The sequence below is a fragment of the Sinocyclocheilus rhinocerous genome, unplaced genomic scaffold (genome assembly GCF_001515625.1).
Source record: "Sinocyclocheilus rhinocerous isolate Xijiao unplaced genomic scaffold, SAMN03320098_v1.1 scaffold533, whole genome shotgun sequence".
Classification (NCBI taxonomy): Eukaryota; Metazoa; Chordata; class Actinopteri; order Cypriniformes; family Cyprinidae; genus Sinocyclocheilus; species Sinocyclocheilus rhinocerous.
Window position 1 is genome coordinate 330,858 of NW_015642843.1, and position 17,243 is coordinate 348,100.

The 17,243-nt window shown below is 37.1% G+C and overlaps 1 protein-coding gene across 1 annotated transcript in view; it reads left to right on the forward strand.

Moving 5' to 3' along the window:
• LOC107756844 (disintegrin and metalloproteinase domain-containing protein 9-like) overlaps positions 1–12,809 on the forward strand; it is a 33,185-nt gene extending 20,376 nt beyond the window's left edge. Inside the window, exons 5-19 of the mRNA XM_016574142.1 lie at positions 2,040–2,116; positions 3,134–3,356; positions 3,913–3,978; positions 4,246–4,317; positions 4,440–4,609; positions 5,516–5,597; positions 5,736–5,869; positions 8,314–8,485; positions 8,773–8,865; positions 9,563–9,758; positions 11,429–11,534; positions 11,637–11,850; positions 12,208–12,255; positions 12,404–12,509; positions 12,664–12,809. Of these exons, the coding sequence (XP_016429628.1) occupies positions 2,040–2,116; positions 3,134–3,356; positions 3,913–3,978; positions 4,246–4,317; positions 4,440–4,609; positions 5,516–5,597; positions 5,736–5,869; positions 8,314–8,485; positions 8,773–8,865; positions 9,563–9,758; positions 11,429–11,534; positions 11,637–11,850; positions 12,208–12,255; positions 12,404–12,509; positions 12,664–12,809 (1,905 nt within the window). The remainder of the gene's footprint in view (positions 1–2,039; positions 2,117–3,133; positions 3,357–3,912; positions 3,979–4,245; positions 4,318–4,439; positions 4,610–5,515; positions 5,598–5,735; positions 5,870–8,313; positions 8,486–8,772; positions 8,866–9,562; positions 9,759–11,428; positions 11,535–11,636; positions 11,851–12,207; positions 12,256–12,403; positions 12,510–12,663) is intronic.
• Positions 12,810–17,243: the final 4,434 nt, after the last annotated feature.

Here is a 17,243-nt window from a genome sequence, read left to right on the forward strand (position 1 = left end):
CGAAGGAGATGTGTTGCACTGCGTGAGGCAAATGGTGGTCACACCAGATACTGACTGGTTTTCAGCTAAGTACACATCTTTATGTGTAATTTCATAAATAATTATATTGTCTTTGAAATATGGTTAAAGTGTACTGCTGAACCAACAAATATTTATAATAAACTAAAATATACTTTATATATTGAAACTTGTATGTCATGTATTTAAATTTGTAATGATGAAGCTGCAATTTAGTACTTTTTTAGAATATATTAACTTTAATATCAAATAACACACTAAAGCTAAATATTTAATCAATTACTTTACATGTGCTTTAGTATGTTAGTCAGCACATTAAAAGTAAGTGACTTCTTTAAAGCACAACTTTAAAGCAATGATTTGACAAATGTACTTAAATTAGAAATTTAATTTGACATTATTACAAAGTGCACTTTTTAAAAGTCTACTTAAGTGTGTTAAGAAACAGTCATGAAAGTCTACTCTTAAGAACATGTGAGTGGCCTTTTATTTCATTAATATTATATTATCTGCAAGTACAGTTTTTAAGATGTGAAACATTTCAAGTGTAGTTCTTTTTCACAAGGAGATATAGAGAGTTGAAGAGAAGAAACATCCGTTCAGAAAGCAGTGGCTGGGAATCAGCGGGTCAGCTGACCCTCGCTCGTGTATGATGTCCGCTGGGATTTCTACAGGATATGTTTTCTGATTCCCATTACATCAGACACACACCACCAGTCAATAAAACATGCTGCTTAAAAGCCTCCATCCTAGATCAAATGAGATGTTCCTGAGTATTAGCAAAAGTATCAGGCTAACCAACTATATAAGGTGGCCTAGATTTTTTTTCTCAAATCAACACACATACTGTACAAGAGTACAGACGCCTCTGCTGTTTAACTCAGATCACTCTCATGGCATTAGGCTGGGAAACAAAGCAATGAGTCTTAATGATGTAAATAACCACACTCCCACTGAATGAAAGCCATTGACATCACATCCCAGTTACATTTCATGACTACAGATACTATGTGACTCCAGTAACTCCAGAATGTTAAGCATTATCATTACCAAAACTACAAATTCTTGTAGCAAAAACTACACTGGTATGCTGCTCATGATTTGAGGTATCATTCATGAGTTTAGTACAAACCGTGACGAATGAGTTTCATGCGGACGTACAGTAATAGTTAGGATTAGGAGTTTGTTTACTAATCCTGAGTATGTGCAATATTACTAGTGATTACTAGTTTGTCTTATAAGGGTTTATCCAGAGGTTAAACTGCTCTAGAGAACTGTGATACTACGTTTTTGTTACTACGTTTTGGCCACACACACACACAAAAACACAACCGTCACACATTGTTATACATATGTATGCATGCTAATGTGTGTTATGATTTCAGAAAATGATAATTGCTGATGACAAAATGGCTGTGAAAGCTAAAACAGACTAAATTTAAGTGTGTAAAGCCCCTTGAGATCCCTGTAAATCAGCTTGACAGTATTAACAGAGCCCCTTGGCGCAGGACAATGTCTAACGTACAGTTCACATGCTTATATAATCTGATTGGTTGCAGGTGAGACAGTGAATGTTGCTCTTTCACATATGCACTACAGCAGTGGTTCTCAGCCTTTTTGACTCTAAGGCCCCTCATTGTCCACAACAAAATCCAAATACTTTTCCAGTTGTTAGTGATTGAATGGATAAGGATTAAGGATAAGGTTTTCTAAAATAGTTTTACTTACATTTCTGCCTGATAAAATATTTTAGAGCTTGGTAGTTTTATTTTTAATGCATATTATGTTTTGTTTTAAATCAATCTGAGGTTCATTGTGGGCCCTGGACCCCTGTTTGAGAACCACTGCTCTACAGTAAAGCTGAGAGAGCATCTAAATCGGGTCTGGTTCCTGATAAGCAGACATCTTTCAGGTTTTAATGACGAGAATGTTAATGGTTGTTAGTCAAGGCTTTGAAATTACTACTTTTGTCTTGGTGGAATTTACTGTGGCTTCTTCTCAAGTCTCTTTCTCTCTCTCAGGGTCATTGTCATTACAGTGGTTACATAGAGGATGTGGAGGGCTCTTCTGCAGCACTCAGCCTGTGCTCTGGGTTAAGGTGAGATCACAGAAGCTTTAAATGGATAGAGGACTGAAATGTTACATTAGAAGCGGACTGTAAAACCTTTACAGCTGCAGACACACTTCATAATTTACTTTATTTAAATACTTTCCCTGCCCTTTTTTTTAAATAAATAATTTTTCTTTTCTGATGATGTATCCAAGGCACACGCAGGCAGTGAAAAATATGAATCTCATAATAACAGTGTTTTCACAATCCAGTCAAAGCCCCATAGATAAAATGAAGTCATTCATGTAAATGTTTTGGTTGGGAATATGTAACGTTATATGAAGTCAAATGAAATTTTTTTCTTTCGGTTTGGCATGAAATGAAAATTCACCCTATTTTCAAAAAGCATGCTGTAGGTCTTATTATGAAACATTCAGCCATGCATATGTTTTAATGAATTATTAATATTATTTTTTTTATTTTGACCTTGTAATGTTTAATGAAAATGGCATACCTTAACCTTAATATATATCACAATACAGAAGAAAAGATCTGTTGCTGCTTTGATTTCATCACAACTTTAAAGAGTCAAAAAAGGATCCCACAGTCCTGGAAAACATAGAAACATAAGGGTATTTCAAGTCATTTTTAAACAAAGTTATGGAAATTAAAAAAAAATTAAAAGTTCATGGAAAAGAAATTATTATAAAATTGGCTCTTAAAGTTTGTAGTAGGTTGCCAAAGCTTTGTTTATCCAAGTCTGTTATATACAGGTGCATCTCAATAAATTAGAATGTCGTGGAAAAGTTATTTCAGTAATTCAACTCAAATTGTGAAACTCGTGTATTAAATAAATTCGGTGCACACAGACTGAAGTAGTTTAAGTCTTTGGTTCTTTTAATTGTGATGATTTTGGCTCACATTTAACAAAAACCCACCAATTCACTATCTCAACAAATTAGAATATGGTGACATGCCAATCAGCTAATCAACTCAACACGACATTCTAATTTATTGAGATGCACCTGTATTTATATGCAAGTGTGTGACGTGTATGTACCTTAGGGGTGTTATCCACACGGAGGGCACCAGTTTCGGTATTGAACCATTGGAAGGTTCCTCCAGTGATGAGCACTTGGTGTATCGTTTGGAGGATGTCAAGACAGAACCTCTCAGCTGTGGAACGCCTCACTTTCATAACCATGATGATGAAGCTTCACCAAGGCAACCTACAGACAGCCATGTCCATAACATCACATTTGTTCAATCTGGCAGCCATCTAATCAGGGTGAGTCACTCCAAATCCCAATAATGACATGGGCAATTACACAAGCTTTAAAACACAGCTAATTAGCTGTGAATGCTGGAAAAGAAAATGGATGTGTGCATGGGGAGTATGTTGCAGTAGTGTGTTTGTGCATGATGGTATATGTTCAGTTTCAAGTGTTTTTAAAGTTTCTACACTCACATGACTAGATTTCTTACAGTATTTCTGAATATTCTAAAATGAATTGTTTTAAAATCAAAGTGCTTTAACAGTAAGAATGTTTTTAGGCAATAATAATAATATGTTCTTAGTTTTTTTCTCACAGAGTATAAATTGGTCTTTAAGTATAAGTGAAAACATGGCTGCCTTATGTTTTAGCAATTTGGTCCTTTGCCAAGTTTTAAGCCACAGTAATTCTGTATTTATGTGCCTTCAGTTAGGCTGTATTACTATTATCAGAGTTTTTTTAATGTTAGACTTAATTCTAATATTTTAATTTGTCAAATCATTATAGTAGCAATGCTTGTGTTGGCAAACACAGCTGAAAATAAAACTAAATGTCTGTCTGTCCAAACAGAAAAAGAGAGCAGTGCTGCACCAGACACACTATGTGGAACTGCTAATGGTGGTGGATAATGAGAGAGTAAGTTATGTAAATCTAGCTGCATCTTTCAGCATTTTCCCATTGTCTGATGGTCATGTTGCACTCAGTATGGGATCAGAAATGTCAATCAGTAGTAGCTCTTAAACTGTTAGTGTGAGTGGAAGTGTGAAGAGATTTATTGAACATTTGGAGATGAGTGGGATGAAAATGTGCGACTGCCTCTGACTGGGTAATTTAAGCATCAATGTGAGAATTGTCCAATTTCTGAAACCCTTCCTAGTTTTTCATATTTTCTCCTTTTTACAGTTTAACTACAAAAAAAGGAATCAAACAGCAGTACGTGAGGAGGTGGTTCAGATAACTAACTATGTTGATAGTGTAAGTTTGCCTGCATATTTTAAAATAAATGCAACAAATGCCTCCAATTATATTACTATATGGTGATTATTAAGAGGCCTAGTGATTTCCCCTCTTGATCTCTTTGTCCTGCTTTCCCTTAGATGTACATTGCTCTGAATATCCGTATTGTGTTGGTGGGATTGGAGATCTGGTCTGCGCAGAACTTCATCAATACTGACGGCAGTGCTGGAGAGGTGCTGGGCCGCTTTACTCAATGGAGAGAGAAAGAGCTGGCTCACCGTCATCGCCATGACAGCGCACAGCTCATCATGTATGAGCTTTCTCTGTTATGACCGTTGTCAGTTAATGGAAGTGCTTTTAAGAGTGTCAGGAGAACATTTATATTATAAAGCATTCATTTGTAAAAAATATCACCCAAAGGTAGCATTTAGAGAGAGAACAGGGAAAAGGACTTAATACAGAGCCTTGGTGCACACCATAATTTACTATCTTAAGTATGCTCTACTATCTTAAGATCAGATGTTTGTTCATTTACATAAACAAAATGGTAGCATTCTGAGTTGAAGGATTTTAACAAGGCTTAGGACTTTTCAACATATGTGCTTTTTGTGCACATACACATTTTGTTTAAATACAACACCGGTCTTCATGAACTTAAGAAATTCATTTCTCAGCAGCATGGTTTGGTAGATTTAAATTTTTCTAGTATCTTTTACATAGAATAAAAAGTTAAGATCTTTAATTATTAATTTCATATGAGCCCAAATGTAGCTTTTTAAAAAGTGGTTTAATAATCGTTTGATAGCTTGAACGTTTTAGGGACGTGTCCTAGGGAGGAGGAGGAGTACCAAATAATATTTAACAGGTGTCTGACATTACTCACATTACTTAATTTCTGTAAGTATTTACATTTTGCAGTTTTCAGGACATGGTCATAGCTGTCACTCCAATCAATTCAACAAACCTCCAGATAAAGATTTTGCACTAGTAACTCTCTTAAGAACATGAATTAAATGATTTGTGCATAAATTATCTGTGCCAAAAGGAGAAAGTCCTTGCATTGTATGTCTTTAAAATATCAAGTAAAATCCCGTTTTCCATTATGTGTCTACCTTAGATCGGTCATATTTATTGTTCTGTGAACAATGCTGTGCAGTTATAATGCTGTGCTGTAGAAATTGCCTGTCTGATTCTCTTTCTCTCTCTCTCTTCACAGAAATAAAGGATTTGGTGGAACAGCAGGCATGGCTTTTGTTGGCACGGTTTGTTCCAGAAGTCATGGTGGTGGAATTAATTCGGTACGATGCCTCTGATCCACTCCTCATATGCTACAGATACTCGCACACACTGTTTGTCAGTATCTGCTGAACAGTGTCTTTCACCAGTATCTAAATGCCGGTTGTGTCTTTGTGCATATGTGTGCGTTTTCCTCTCAGTTCACCAATAATAATGTGCTGTCATTCGCCTCCATCGTGGCGCATGAGCTGGGTCACAATCTTGGGATGAACCATGATGATGGCCGAAACTGTAAATGCGATGTCACGCACTGCATTATGAACTCTGGGGCAACGTGAGTGTTTTTGTGTTACAGATTTCAATATGCTGTATTATTTTTTAAAGGGGTCATCGGATGCCCATTTTCCACAAGTTGATATGATTCTTTAGGGTCTTAATGAAAAGTCTATAACATACTTTGGTTAAAATTTCTCAATGATAGTGTAAATCAACACCCTTTTTACCTTGTCAAAATCAGCTCTGTTTTCAGCAAGCTGTTTTTTAGTCCATGTCGCTTTAAATGCTAATGAGCTCTGCTGACCCCGCCCCTCTCATCCTGGCCGAATTGTTTCCTCTGCTACAGCATTTAAAGGGGACATCGGATGCCCATTTTCCACAAGTTGGTAAGATTCTTTAGGGTCTTCATGAAACGTCTGTAACATACTTCAGTTAAAATTCCTCAATGATCATGTAAAAGAACAGCCTTTTTACCTTATCAAAAACAGCTCTGTTCACAGTGCCCCGTTTCGGTGCATGTCTCTTTAAATGCTAATGAGCTCTGCTCCCCCCGCCCCTCTCTTCCGTGGGGTGACGAGCAGTTCTCTAGACTGTTAACTTTAGCCGCATTCCAGTGTTGCCACATTGGGCTACTTTAACACTGTTGCCGCGGGATGTTTTTCATGTTCGCGGATTAAAGCGACCCCAATAACATGATATTTAGCCCCTGGAATGTGACTTTTACCAAAAAACGTGTATTTTACCCCCTGAAAAGCGATTGGGCTAGTTTTGAGTAGCAATTGGGTGGGTTTTGCTGTGAAAACCTTGCAATCCTACTGCATTTGTTGCTGAACTTGCTAACTAGCACATTATTAAGAAAGGCGATTCGCAAAGACTTATAAAAAAACCTTATACTCACTTCTTCTGTAGGTGAAGCTGGATCACGAATGATTTGCGCAAACATAGACGCATTTAGTTTGTGCTGTAGAAATTGCCTGTCTGATTCTCTTTCTCTCTCTCTCTTCACAGAAATAAAGGATTTGGTGGAACAGCAGGCATGGCTTTTGTTGGCACGGTTTGTTCCAGAAGTCATGGTGGTGGAATTAATTCGGTACGATGCCTCTGATCCACTCCTCATATGCTACAGATACTCGCACACACTGTTTGTCAGTATCTGCTGAACAGTGTCTTTCACCAGTATCTAAATGCCGGTTGTGTCTTTGTGCATATGTGTGCGTTTTCCTCTCAGTTCACCAATAATAATGTGCTGTCATTCGCCTCCATCGTGGCGCATGAGCTGGGTCACAATCTTGGGATGAACCATGATGATGGCCGAAACTGTAAATGCGATGTCACGCACTGCATTATGAACTCTGGGGCAACGTGAGTGTTTTTGTGTTACAGATTTCAATATGCTGTATTATTTTTTAAAGGGGTCATCGGATGCCCATTTTCCACAAGTTGATATGATTCTTTAGGGTCTTAATGAAAAGTCTATAACATACTTTGGTTAAAATTTCTCAATGATAGTGTAAATCAACACCCTTTTTACCTTGTCAAAATCAGCTCTGTTTTCAGCAAGCTGTTTTACTGCATGTTCCTTTAAATTCTAATGAGCTCTGCTCACCCCGTCCCTCTCTTCCGTGGGGTGACGAGCAGTTCTCTAGACTGTTAACTTTAGCCGCATTCCAGTGTTGCCACATTGGGCTACTTTAACACTGTTGCCGCGGGATGTTTTTCATGTTCGCGGATTAAAGCGACCCCAATAACATGATATTTAGCCCCTGGAATGTGACTTTTACCAAAAAACGTGTATTTTACCCCCTGAAAAGCGATTGGGCTAGTTTTGAGTAGCAATTGGGTGGGTTTTGCTGTGAAAACCTTGCAATCCTACTGCATTTGTTGCTGAACTTGCTAACTAGCACATTATTAAGAAAGGCGATTCGCAAAGACTTATAAAAAAACCTTATACTCACTTCTTCTGTAGGTGAAGCTGGATCACGAATGATTTGCGCAAACATAGACGCATTTAGTTAGATCGGGGGGAGGGTGCACATTCCCTTCAAAAACAAAAGTAATCCTCTGCGTCTTCAGCGGCTCAGATGTCAGGAGTAAATGACGAGTCTGCTATGTTCATTATTTCATCCAACAAAGGAACACTTCAATCGCTTAATCGGAGACATTCTTGTCTACATCTGCTCAATGGAGGACAGTTGACAGCTCACTCAGGGCAGGTCTGTGATAAAACGCCAGTGCCAATCAACAATCATGGGAGGGGCCTGGGTCTGTGTGACGTCACACAGCCAAGAATCTGTGAACGGCTTGATTTGAGAAAAGGGTTATGATTCATGATTTAAACACTGGTGGATTTTTATCATTAAAGGGTTGTTGTGTACACACACCGCCAAGACACATTTCAGTTCAAACAACATGTAAAAGTGCATTTCGCATCCAATGACCCCTTTAATAAATTATTCCATGATCTGTTTCTTTGTCCTTCAATGCTCTCTCTTTTTCTCTCAGTGGTTCTCGTAACTTCAGCAGCTGTAGTGCTGATGACTTTGAGAAGATGATCTTGAACTCAGGTGGCCGCTGTCTGCTGAACATCCCGCGGCCGGACGAGGCGTACAGCGCCCCCTTCTGCGGGAACAAGCTGGTGGACGTGGGCGAAGAGTGTGACTGTGGGTCAGAGGAAGTGAGTCGACTGATTCCAGATCAGTTTTGTGATTTGTTTAGTTATTGGATGAAGAGAACTGGTCCTGATTTCACGTTTTTGAAGATTGTGGTCGTTGTTGGCTGATTTAGTAACCAAATTGAGCCAGTGATAGTAGGGGTTATGATGAAGATCAGGGCTGCAACAACAAATCAATAAAAATAGTGCTAATTAACAATTAGTATTATCAAATGAATATAATAAAGTTTGTTACAGCCCTAATGAACACTAAAAAGATTTTCTGAAGGTTGTGTATGTGAATTTTTCAGGAGTGTGAGAAGGATCCGTGCTGTGAGCCGAAGACGTGTAAGCTGAGGTCAGGTGCTCAGTGTGCGTATGGGGTCTGCTGCAAGAACTGCAGGGTAATTACATCTTTTCTAACAATGTAGCTCTGCTCCAAACGCAGTGTTGTTATTGTTAACTAAAACTATTAAAAATAATTTTCGTTAATTGAAACACAGCTGAAATCAAATATAAATATTAGATGAAAAATGCTAATTAGAAATGTTTCCTTAGCATCTAACTGAAATTAAATTTAAGTTGATGTCCTGATATTACTAAAACCAAAATGAAAATAAATACAAATAGAAATATAAAAAAAACATAATAAAAATGCCAAATGTATGTAACAATGACTAAAACTTATACGAAATAAATTAAAAAAGAAAATTGAAAATATGAATAAATATGAAAATATTATTGAAGAAATAAATTAAAAAGAAAATTTAAAATGTTAATAAATATGAAAATATTATAGAATTAATTTTAAAATTATGCCAAAATTACACTAGGAGAAGATGCCTTATGCTGCTTTATAAGATAACTTGTTCTGGCTAAATTGAAAGGCAATATTGCGTATGTCCTTTACACAGTGAGTTTAAGACAAAATTTGGCTAGTTAGGTCATATATTTCTTCTATGCACCAAATTTTCACCTCATCAGCCAGCTCACAAGGACAGAGCTAATATATACATGCATATGCCATCTGACAATATGCAGTAGTACTTTTTGCTTGCAAAATTCTGATTAATGTAATATTTTTCTCTCTCCATCTGTCAGTTTTTGCCTGGTGGCACAGTGTGCAGAAGCAGCACGGATGAATGCGATTTGCCGGAGTACTGTAACGGCTCATCTGCCCTCTGTCAGAATGACGTCTTCAAACAGGACGGCCATCCCTGCAAACAAGGCCTGGCTTACTGTTACAATGGCCAGTGCCAGCACTACGGCACCCAATGTCAGGCCATATTTGGCACAAGTGAGTATACAGTGTGGGTGATAAATAAGAATTAAAAATATTGTTTATCCAGTATTTCAAAATGATTAAGGAACATAAAAAGGCACTAGAAAGTTAGACATAGTGGTACAACCACAAATTTGTGGTCTGATCTTTTACTGATTTGTCATATGTAGTATTTAATATAAAAATTATTTGGCATGTACATTTTCTAACACTTCTAAATAACATCGGTGTTAATGATGTGATAATATGGTATAAAACCAATATTATTTAGAAGTGTTAGAAAATGTACATGCCAAATGACTGTCATATGTCCTGTTAGATATTCTTAAATAATCTGGGCCATTTGAAGTGCATATAAGAGAACAGATGGATATTAAAACTGACAACTAGCAGTATTATGTTGAGTGTATTGCAAAAGACTCAGTGGTGCCCTCTGTTGATAATCTACCTGACCTGCAGCTCTGCCAGCAGCACAGTCACTACTGTACAAAAGTTTGGAGTCAGTAATATCTTTTTTTAAAGAAGTCTCTTATCCTCACCAAGGCTGCATTTATTTGATCAAAAAATACAGTAAAACCAGTAATATTGTGAAATACTAATACAATGTAAATCAAACAGTTTTCTATTTGAAAATATTGTAAAATGGAATTGATGTAATTTATTCCTGTGATGCAAAGCTGAATTTTCAGCATCATTACTCCAGTCTTCAGTGCCACATGATGATAGAAAGTTCAAAAGATCATTGAAAATATTCTGTAACATTATAAATGTCTTTACTGTCACTTTCGATCAATCTAATGCATCCTTGCTGAATAAAAGTATTAAAGGCACAATACGTAATTTTCGCCGCTAGAGGGCGCGTATTCAAAATAAACAAAGAATTAAAGGCATAGTTGCAGTGACTGAGTGTGGAATCATGGGAGTTGTGGTCTTCATCCCCACAGCCGATGCAATCCGATGGGACTCGGGCAGAAATCATGTTCATGGATGAGCTAATGTATTAAAGATGTATTAACATCGTAGTATGAAGCAGAGTATGGCGAAAAGCCGTCGAAGCAAAACGAGGCCGCTGAACGAGCGTGACATTATTATGCTTTTATTATGCCACAGTCGACCGCTTCCGCTCCTTCCGGTCGTGCGTATGTGGGGGAAAAAAGCAGCGCTGTTTTAATACATTTGAAGCTGTAGTTCAAACGAGCCGTTCGTTGTAGTTCTTGAAAAGGGATTTTTAAAAAACGAAATATCTCCCTTTGGAGTGGACTTTGAGATTTGTAACTTTCTAGATCTTTTTTATGCCCAAACATACGCACTACACACTGACTAAAATTAAAAAAGTGAAAAAGCATAATAGGACCCTTAATAAAAAAATCTTACATATTGTGCCTTTAATTTCTTTAAAAAACAACAACTTTCTGATCCCAAATGTTTAAAATAAATTCTAGTTGGCAACAAAACATTTCTCATTTTCATTTATTTTAACCTGCATTTAAAAAAAAAATGTTTTGTTTAGTTTTTCTTTAAAAGTAGAGCATTGCGTTAGCAGCGCAAAAGGTCGTGGGTTCGATTCCCAGGGAACACGCATACTGGTAAAAAAATGTATAGCCTGAATGCACTGTAAGTCGCTTTGGATAAAAGCATCTGCTAAATGCATAAATAAAAAAATGTCTTTCTTTTTGTGTGTGTAGAGGCTAAAGCTGCTCCTGAGCTGTGTTTTAAGGATGTCAACTCTAAAGGCGATCGCTTTGGAAACTGTGGCTACCATTCCAGCGGATTCAAGAAGTGTGAGAGCAGGTACAGCACAGCAAGATATACTGTATTACAGTTAAATTACAATTCACACTCAGGAACTTTTGCCCAACCCCCATAAGAACACACACACTCTCATTCCCTCAGAAACGCCATGTGCGGGAAGCTGCAGTGCGAGAACGTTCAGTCCTCAGTCATATTTGGCATCAAGCCGTCAATCATCCAGACCCCCATCGCCGGCACTACCTGCTGGGGTGTGGACTTCCTCCTGGGCTCTGACGTGCCTGATCCCGGCATGGTCAATGAGGGCACCAAGTGTGGAGAAAATAAGGTGATGGAGAAAAGTAACATTGACCAACTTATTAAACATACAATGTTTCTTCTTAAATTATGCGCGCAGATTGGCAAAACATGTTTATTGAAGTGTTTAGCCACTTTCACATATGAGCAAATATTTTGTATAAGGATAGAGGTTAGAGGAGCTTTTCTTTCCTCTAGGGTGATTGCTTTATTTTGCTTAATAAAGAAATCATCCTAGCTTTAAAGGATATATTATAATAGCTTTTAAACTTTTTATTCTCTAGAATAACTACACTAAAGATAAGATGATGCGGAATTATTGAAATGAATACCCTAATTGTCACGCCCCTGGACTCTTTGTGTTGTGTTTTCCCTCCCCAGGTGTGCCGTGTTCCCTTTAATTAGTCATTCCTTGCACCTGCTGAATTATGACTGTGATGTTGAAAAGAAATGCCACGGCCATGGGGTACATATGCATTCACTACCCACAAACCCATACCACCCTTTTACATACTTTTTACATTCACACCATTTTACATTCACCTATTTTCAAATCCTAAATACCTAGAGTTCAGCTTGATACAATGTTTGCTGAGTGTGTGTTTGTGCTTCAGGTGTGTAACAGCAATAAAAACTGCCACTGTGAATACGGCTGGGCTCCTCCGTTCTGTGAGGCCTCTGGTTATGGAGGAAGCGTCGACAGTGGCCCCACCTGGAATGGTAAGACTTCTTTAACAACTGCACAGCTAGAGCTTCACAGAGGATTATCAGTGCTTTTAATACGTGTCACCTGTAAATGTGATCACCTAAAGTGGAATCGCCCAAATCTGCTATGTTAAATTAAAATCTTCCCCTCTCTCTGAATTTCACTCAGATAAAGATACTTCCACAAGGGATGGTCTGCTTGTGTTCTTTTTCCTGATTCTTCCTCTCTTGGCATTGGGTTTGTTTGTGTTCTTCAAGAGGAACGAGCTGAGGCGACGCTTCTTCAGAAAGAAACGCTCTCAGGGCTACGAGTGAGTAGACCGAGTCACTTAACACTCGACCTTTCACTGCACTGTAATGATGTCATCAACAAACCCAGTATGTTTAATAAATGATGTTTATTTAAATTATATTTATTTATATTTACAACAGTGAATGACTGTTGAATTATTGAAATTGATGCAAAACCCTAAGCTGATAATGTAGCCAAAAAGCAAGTGTTCATTAAATTAATTTTTTTTTTTAAAACATGTCATGTGACATTATATCATATAGATAGATAGATAGGATAGATTGGATAGATAGAAGGATTTTCATAGTTGAATCGGAATTTCATAGTTGAATCGGAATTTTCGAATCTTGCAGATAGTCGACTGATAGTCGAATCATATGTTTGGGGGTGGGGCAAAATACATTACCAAGAGTCAAGTAGTCAGACATTCGACAGTCATAATTACTGACGTTAACACACAGGGAAAATGTGTAACGGACGCCTCGCAGATACAAAAATAATGTTTTATGTTTTGATTAAAAGATAGTTAACATTAAACGTCTGCGAAACCCTAAGAATTCACAAAATTTTTTTACAACAGTGCTCTCATTATAGCGTTATATGACAGTAGTTATTAATGTTCTGCATTTCTGTTTTGAGCTGCACGCGCTGAAGATGACCAATAGGCCTAGAATGAAGCATTTGATAGCAGGTTTTTAATCAATGGGATTTAACTCATCATTTATCTCATATAGAATACGCTTTGTTATTTATACAACATAACGTTAATATTTCGACTTATAGGCTTGTCTGCACAAAATGCCCCGAATGCACATGAACGTGTGCGCGGCTCTGAATGAACTCCTTTTGTGAATGTGTTCTTCATGCAACAACGTGCAGAAACACGGCAACTAAACTCTAAAAATTCACATCGTTTTATTATAATAGTGTTCTCATTATAATGTTATGTAAATGACAGTCCCAGTCATAGTTATTAATATTCTGCATTGTTGCTTGTCCCGAAGAGATAATTACCATAGTAATCATAGAAAACCGGTAGTTCTATGTGAAATCAGGCATTTGAGCCCCCCCTTATAGCCAAAATGGCATGATCATAACCCCCCGCGAATATTCGACTGTGAGATTGGGAGTCGAATCAGGCTCCTCCTGTCGAAGCATCAAATCATCGAATATTCGGGGTCATCCCTAATATATATAAACTCCAGAGCTTTTGGGCTTTTGTGAAAACTACAGATCTTATTTCTAGCATTTGTGTATCCTGCTCATGGATAGTCTGATTGATGAGCCCAGTGCTTTATGGGTGTTGTAGCTTTCCTAGTTTTTTTTTTCATCACAGCCCTTTTTCTCTGTTTTCTCTAGTTGTGTAGCAGCAATTTAAAAAAATGTGTTTCTACTGCATACACCAAGAACTTTAATTAAAGTTTGATTAAACTTTTATTATTATTGTATTATACACAGGTGATTGACCCCTTTAATTATTTTAGGTCAAAGGAGTTTATATTATTACAAAGGAGCGATAATACTATTCATATATAAATGTAAAATCGCAAAAAGTTTTTCAATCCAGTATTTTAGGTCAGGAGTTTGGCCGACAAAAATATGAATTCCACTCTTAGAATCAGAATTAGAATCTGCCAGCCAATCAGAATCAAGCATTCAACAGCATCAAAGTGTAACAGCAAATACGCAAGACTTTCGTCATAAACAAGTCCAATAAGTCTGCATCAGAATTATGTTGTATATTCATTTTTTTGTTGTTGTTACTGTTGAAATGTATTGAACAAATGATGTTCAGTATAACCTAGTATTAATACTGATCAGCTGTCTTTGGTTGTTCCTCAGAGCTGACAGCAGACCGCAGACTACGGTGTCCCAGCGGGGAAACCCCAGCAGTATAGTGAAGGACGGGGTGAGTGACCTCTGCACAGCAGGACTCTTCACTGACTACCACACTCCCAATGTGTAACTCACTCAATGTAGTGCTAACATTGCTAGTGGAACTAACCTAGTACTTCACCTTCAGATTTGAGATATTTTTCAGCATATGTGCCTGAGCATAACACAACTGTACGACTGTGCCACTGAACGCCTGAGGAATGACACTGCAACGCAAATTTAACCAGCTAGTAAATCGGTTCATTAGTGCGTGAAGAGGGAAAACTAATTTGAAACATTCCCTGTTAAACATTACATTTCCACATTGACAAATATTTGGAAAGAACAATTAATGGGAAATTCTGAGAAATTATCTGTCCTTCACATTCAACTGAAGTCATGAAATGTTGCAGTTCTAGGCAATAGCAGAATGTCTCTATTTTGAGCTTGTCTGCTGCTGATATGTAGATAATGACCAGGCTCCTCTCTTTTTCTCTTCTATGATAAAGCACCAGGCTCAGTTATTGCCACCAGCGGAGGTAAATAACTGCATACTGTTTATTTAAGAGGGTTTTACTGTATTTGTACTGTGGGGCATCTCTGCTGCTGTTGCTTATACAGTCTCTGCTTCACTGCATTGTTCCTAACCTTTCTCTCCCTTGCACATCTCTTGCACATTAATAATTATATTTTAAAAAAAATTTACTTTTATTTTTATTTAGTTTAATATACAATATTAACAATGCATATAAAAATAAAGTAATATTGACAAAAAAAATGAGAGATAATAAAAATATACATATCAGATTTATGCTACACAGTATATACAGCTATAGTCCTATACATACAGGGGGTACGGAAAGTATTCAGACCCCCTTAAATTTTTCACTCTTTGTTATATTGCAGCCATTTGCTAAAATCATTTAAGTTAATTTTTTTTCCTCATTAATGTACACACAGCACCCCATATTGACAGAAAAACACAGAATTGTTGACATTTTTGCAGATTTATTAAAAAAAAAAAACTGAAATATCACATGCTCAGTATTTAGAGTAGAAGCACCCTTTTGATCTAATACAGCCATGAATCTTTTTGGGAAAGATGCAACAAGTTTTCACACCTGGATTTGGGGATCCTCCGCCATTCCTCCTTGCAGATCCTCTCCAGTTCTGCCAGGTTGGATGGTAAACGTTGGTGGACAGCCATTTTTAGGTCTCTCCAGAGATGCTCAATTGGGTTTAAGTCAGGGCTCTGGCTGGGCCATTCAAGAACAGTCACAGAGTTGTTGTGAAGCCACTCCTTCATTATTTTAGCTGTGTGCTTAGGGTCATTGTCTTCTTGGAAGGTAAACCTTCGGCCCAGTCCGAGGTCCTGAGCACTCTGGAGAAGGTTTTCATCCAGGATATCCCTGTACTTGGCCGCATTCATCTTTACCTCGATTGCAACCAGTCGTCCTGTCCCTGCAGCTGAAAAACACCCCCACAGCATGATGCTGCCACCACCATGCTTCACTGTTGGGACTGTATTGGACAGGTGCCTGGTTTTCTCCACACATACCGCTTAGAATTAAGGCCAAAAAGTTCTTAAATCTGCAAAAATGTCAACAATTCTGTGTTTTTCTGTCAATATGGGGTGCTGTGTGTACATTAATGAGGAAAAAAAATTAACTTAAATGATTTTAGCAAATGGCTGCAATATAACAAAGAGTGAAAAATTTAAGGGGGTCTGAATACTTTCCGTACCCACTGTACATACATCTCAGTGCATAGAATAAAAAAATAAATAAAAAATATATATATGCATACATATGTATATGAACCAACTCCCCAATTAAGGAGAGAAAGGGGGAAAGAAGAAAAAAATATCCCACACACAAAACATAACAACAAAACCAAACAGATGAGGTTACCATTTCAATAACATTTACAGTTTACTTAGCTGAGGATGTCTTTATATTCTTTATATATCAACCACTTTTCCCAGTCCATTCTGAAAGCACTTTTTATCATCTTTAAATATTTAATTCTTTTTTAATTATTATTTCAACATTAAACTATTATTTAAATAAATTAATAAAATAATATTTATTATTATTAATCTCTCTGATTTACTCCTACTAACCATGTCTTGATGTATACTTACTAACAAGATTAATTCTCACCTCAGCACTTCATTGCTATCGTGTCACTTTGAGCTTTGATCTTTTAATTTTCTTTCAGAGCTTTTTGTTTCAGGCATATAATATCATTCTGCTCTAATCCTCTAAAGCAGGACCTGAAATTGTGTAACATGGATATTCATAATGGTTTACAGCTAAGCTTATTTGACATATCAAGATTTAATTTTCTTTCTGTGTAATTGGGTTAAATCCATCAGTGTGCAATTACCATGTAATTTAAAGGGGTCATATGATGCTTTTTTAAAGATCATTATTTTGTGTATTTGGTGTAACAGAATATGTTGACATGCTTTAATGTTCAAAAAACACATTATTTTTCAAATACTGTACATTATTGTATGTCCTCTATGCCCCGCCTCTCTCAAACACTTCGTTTTCTACAAAGTCCCTCCTTCAGACAAG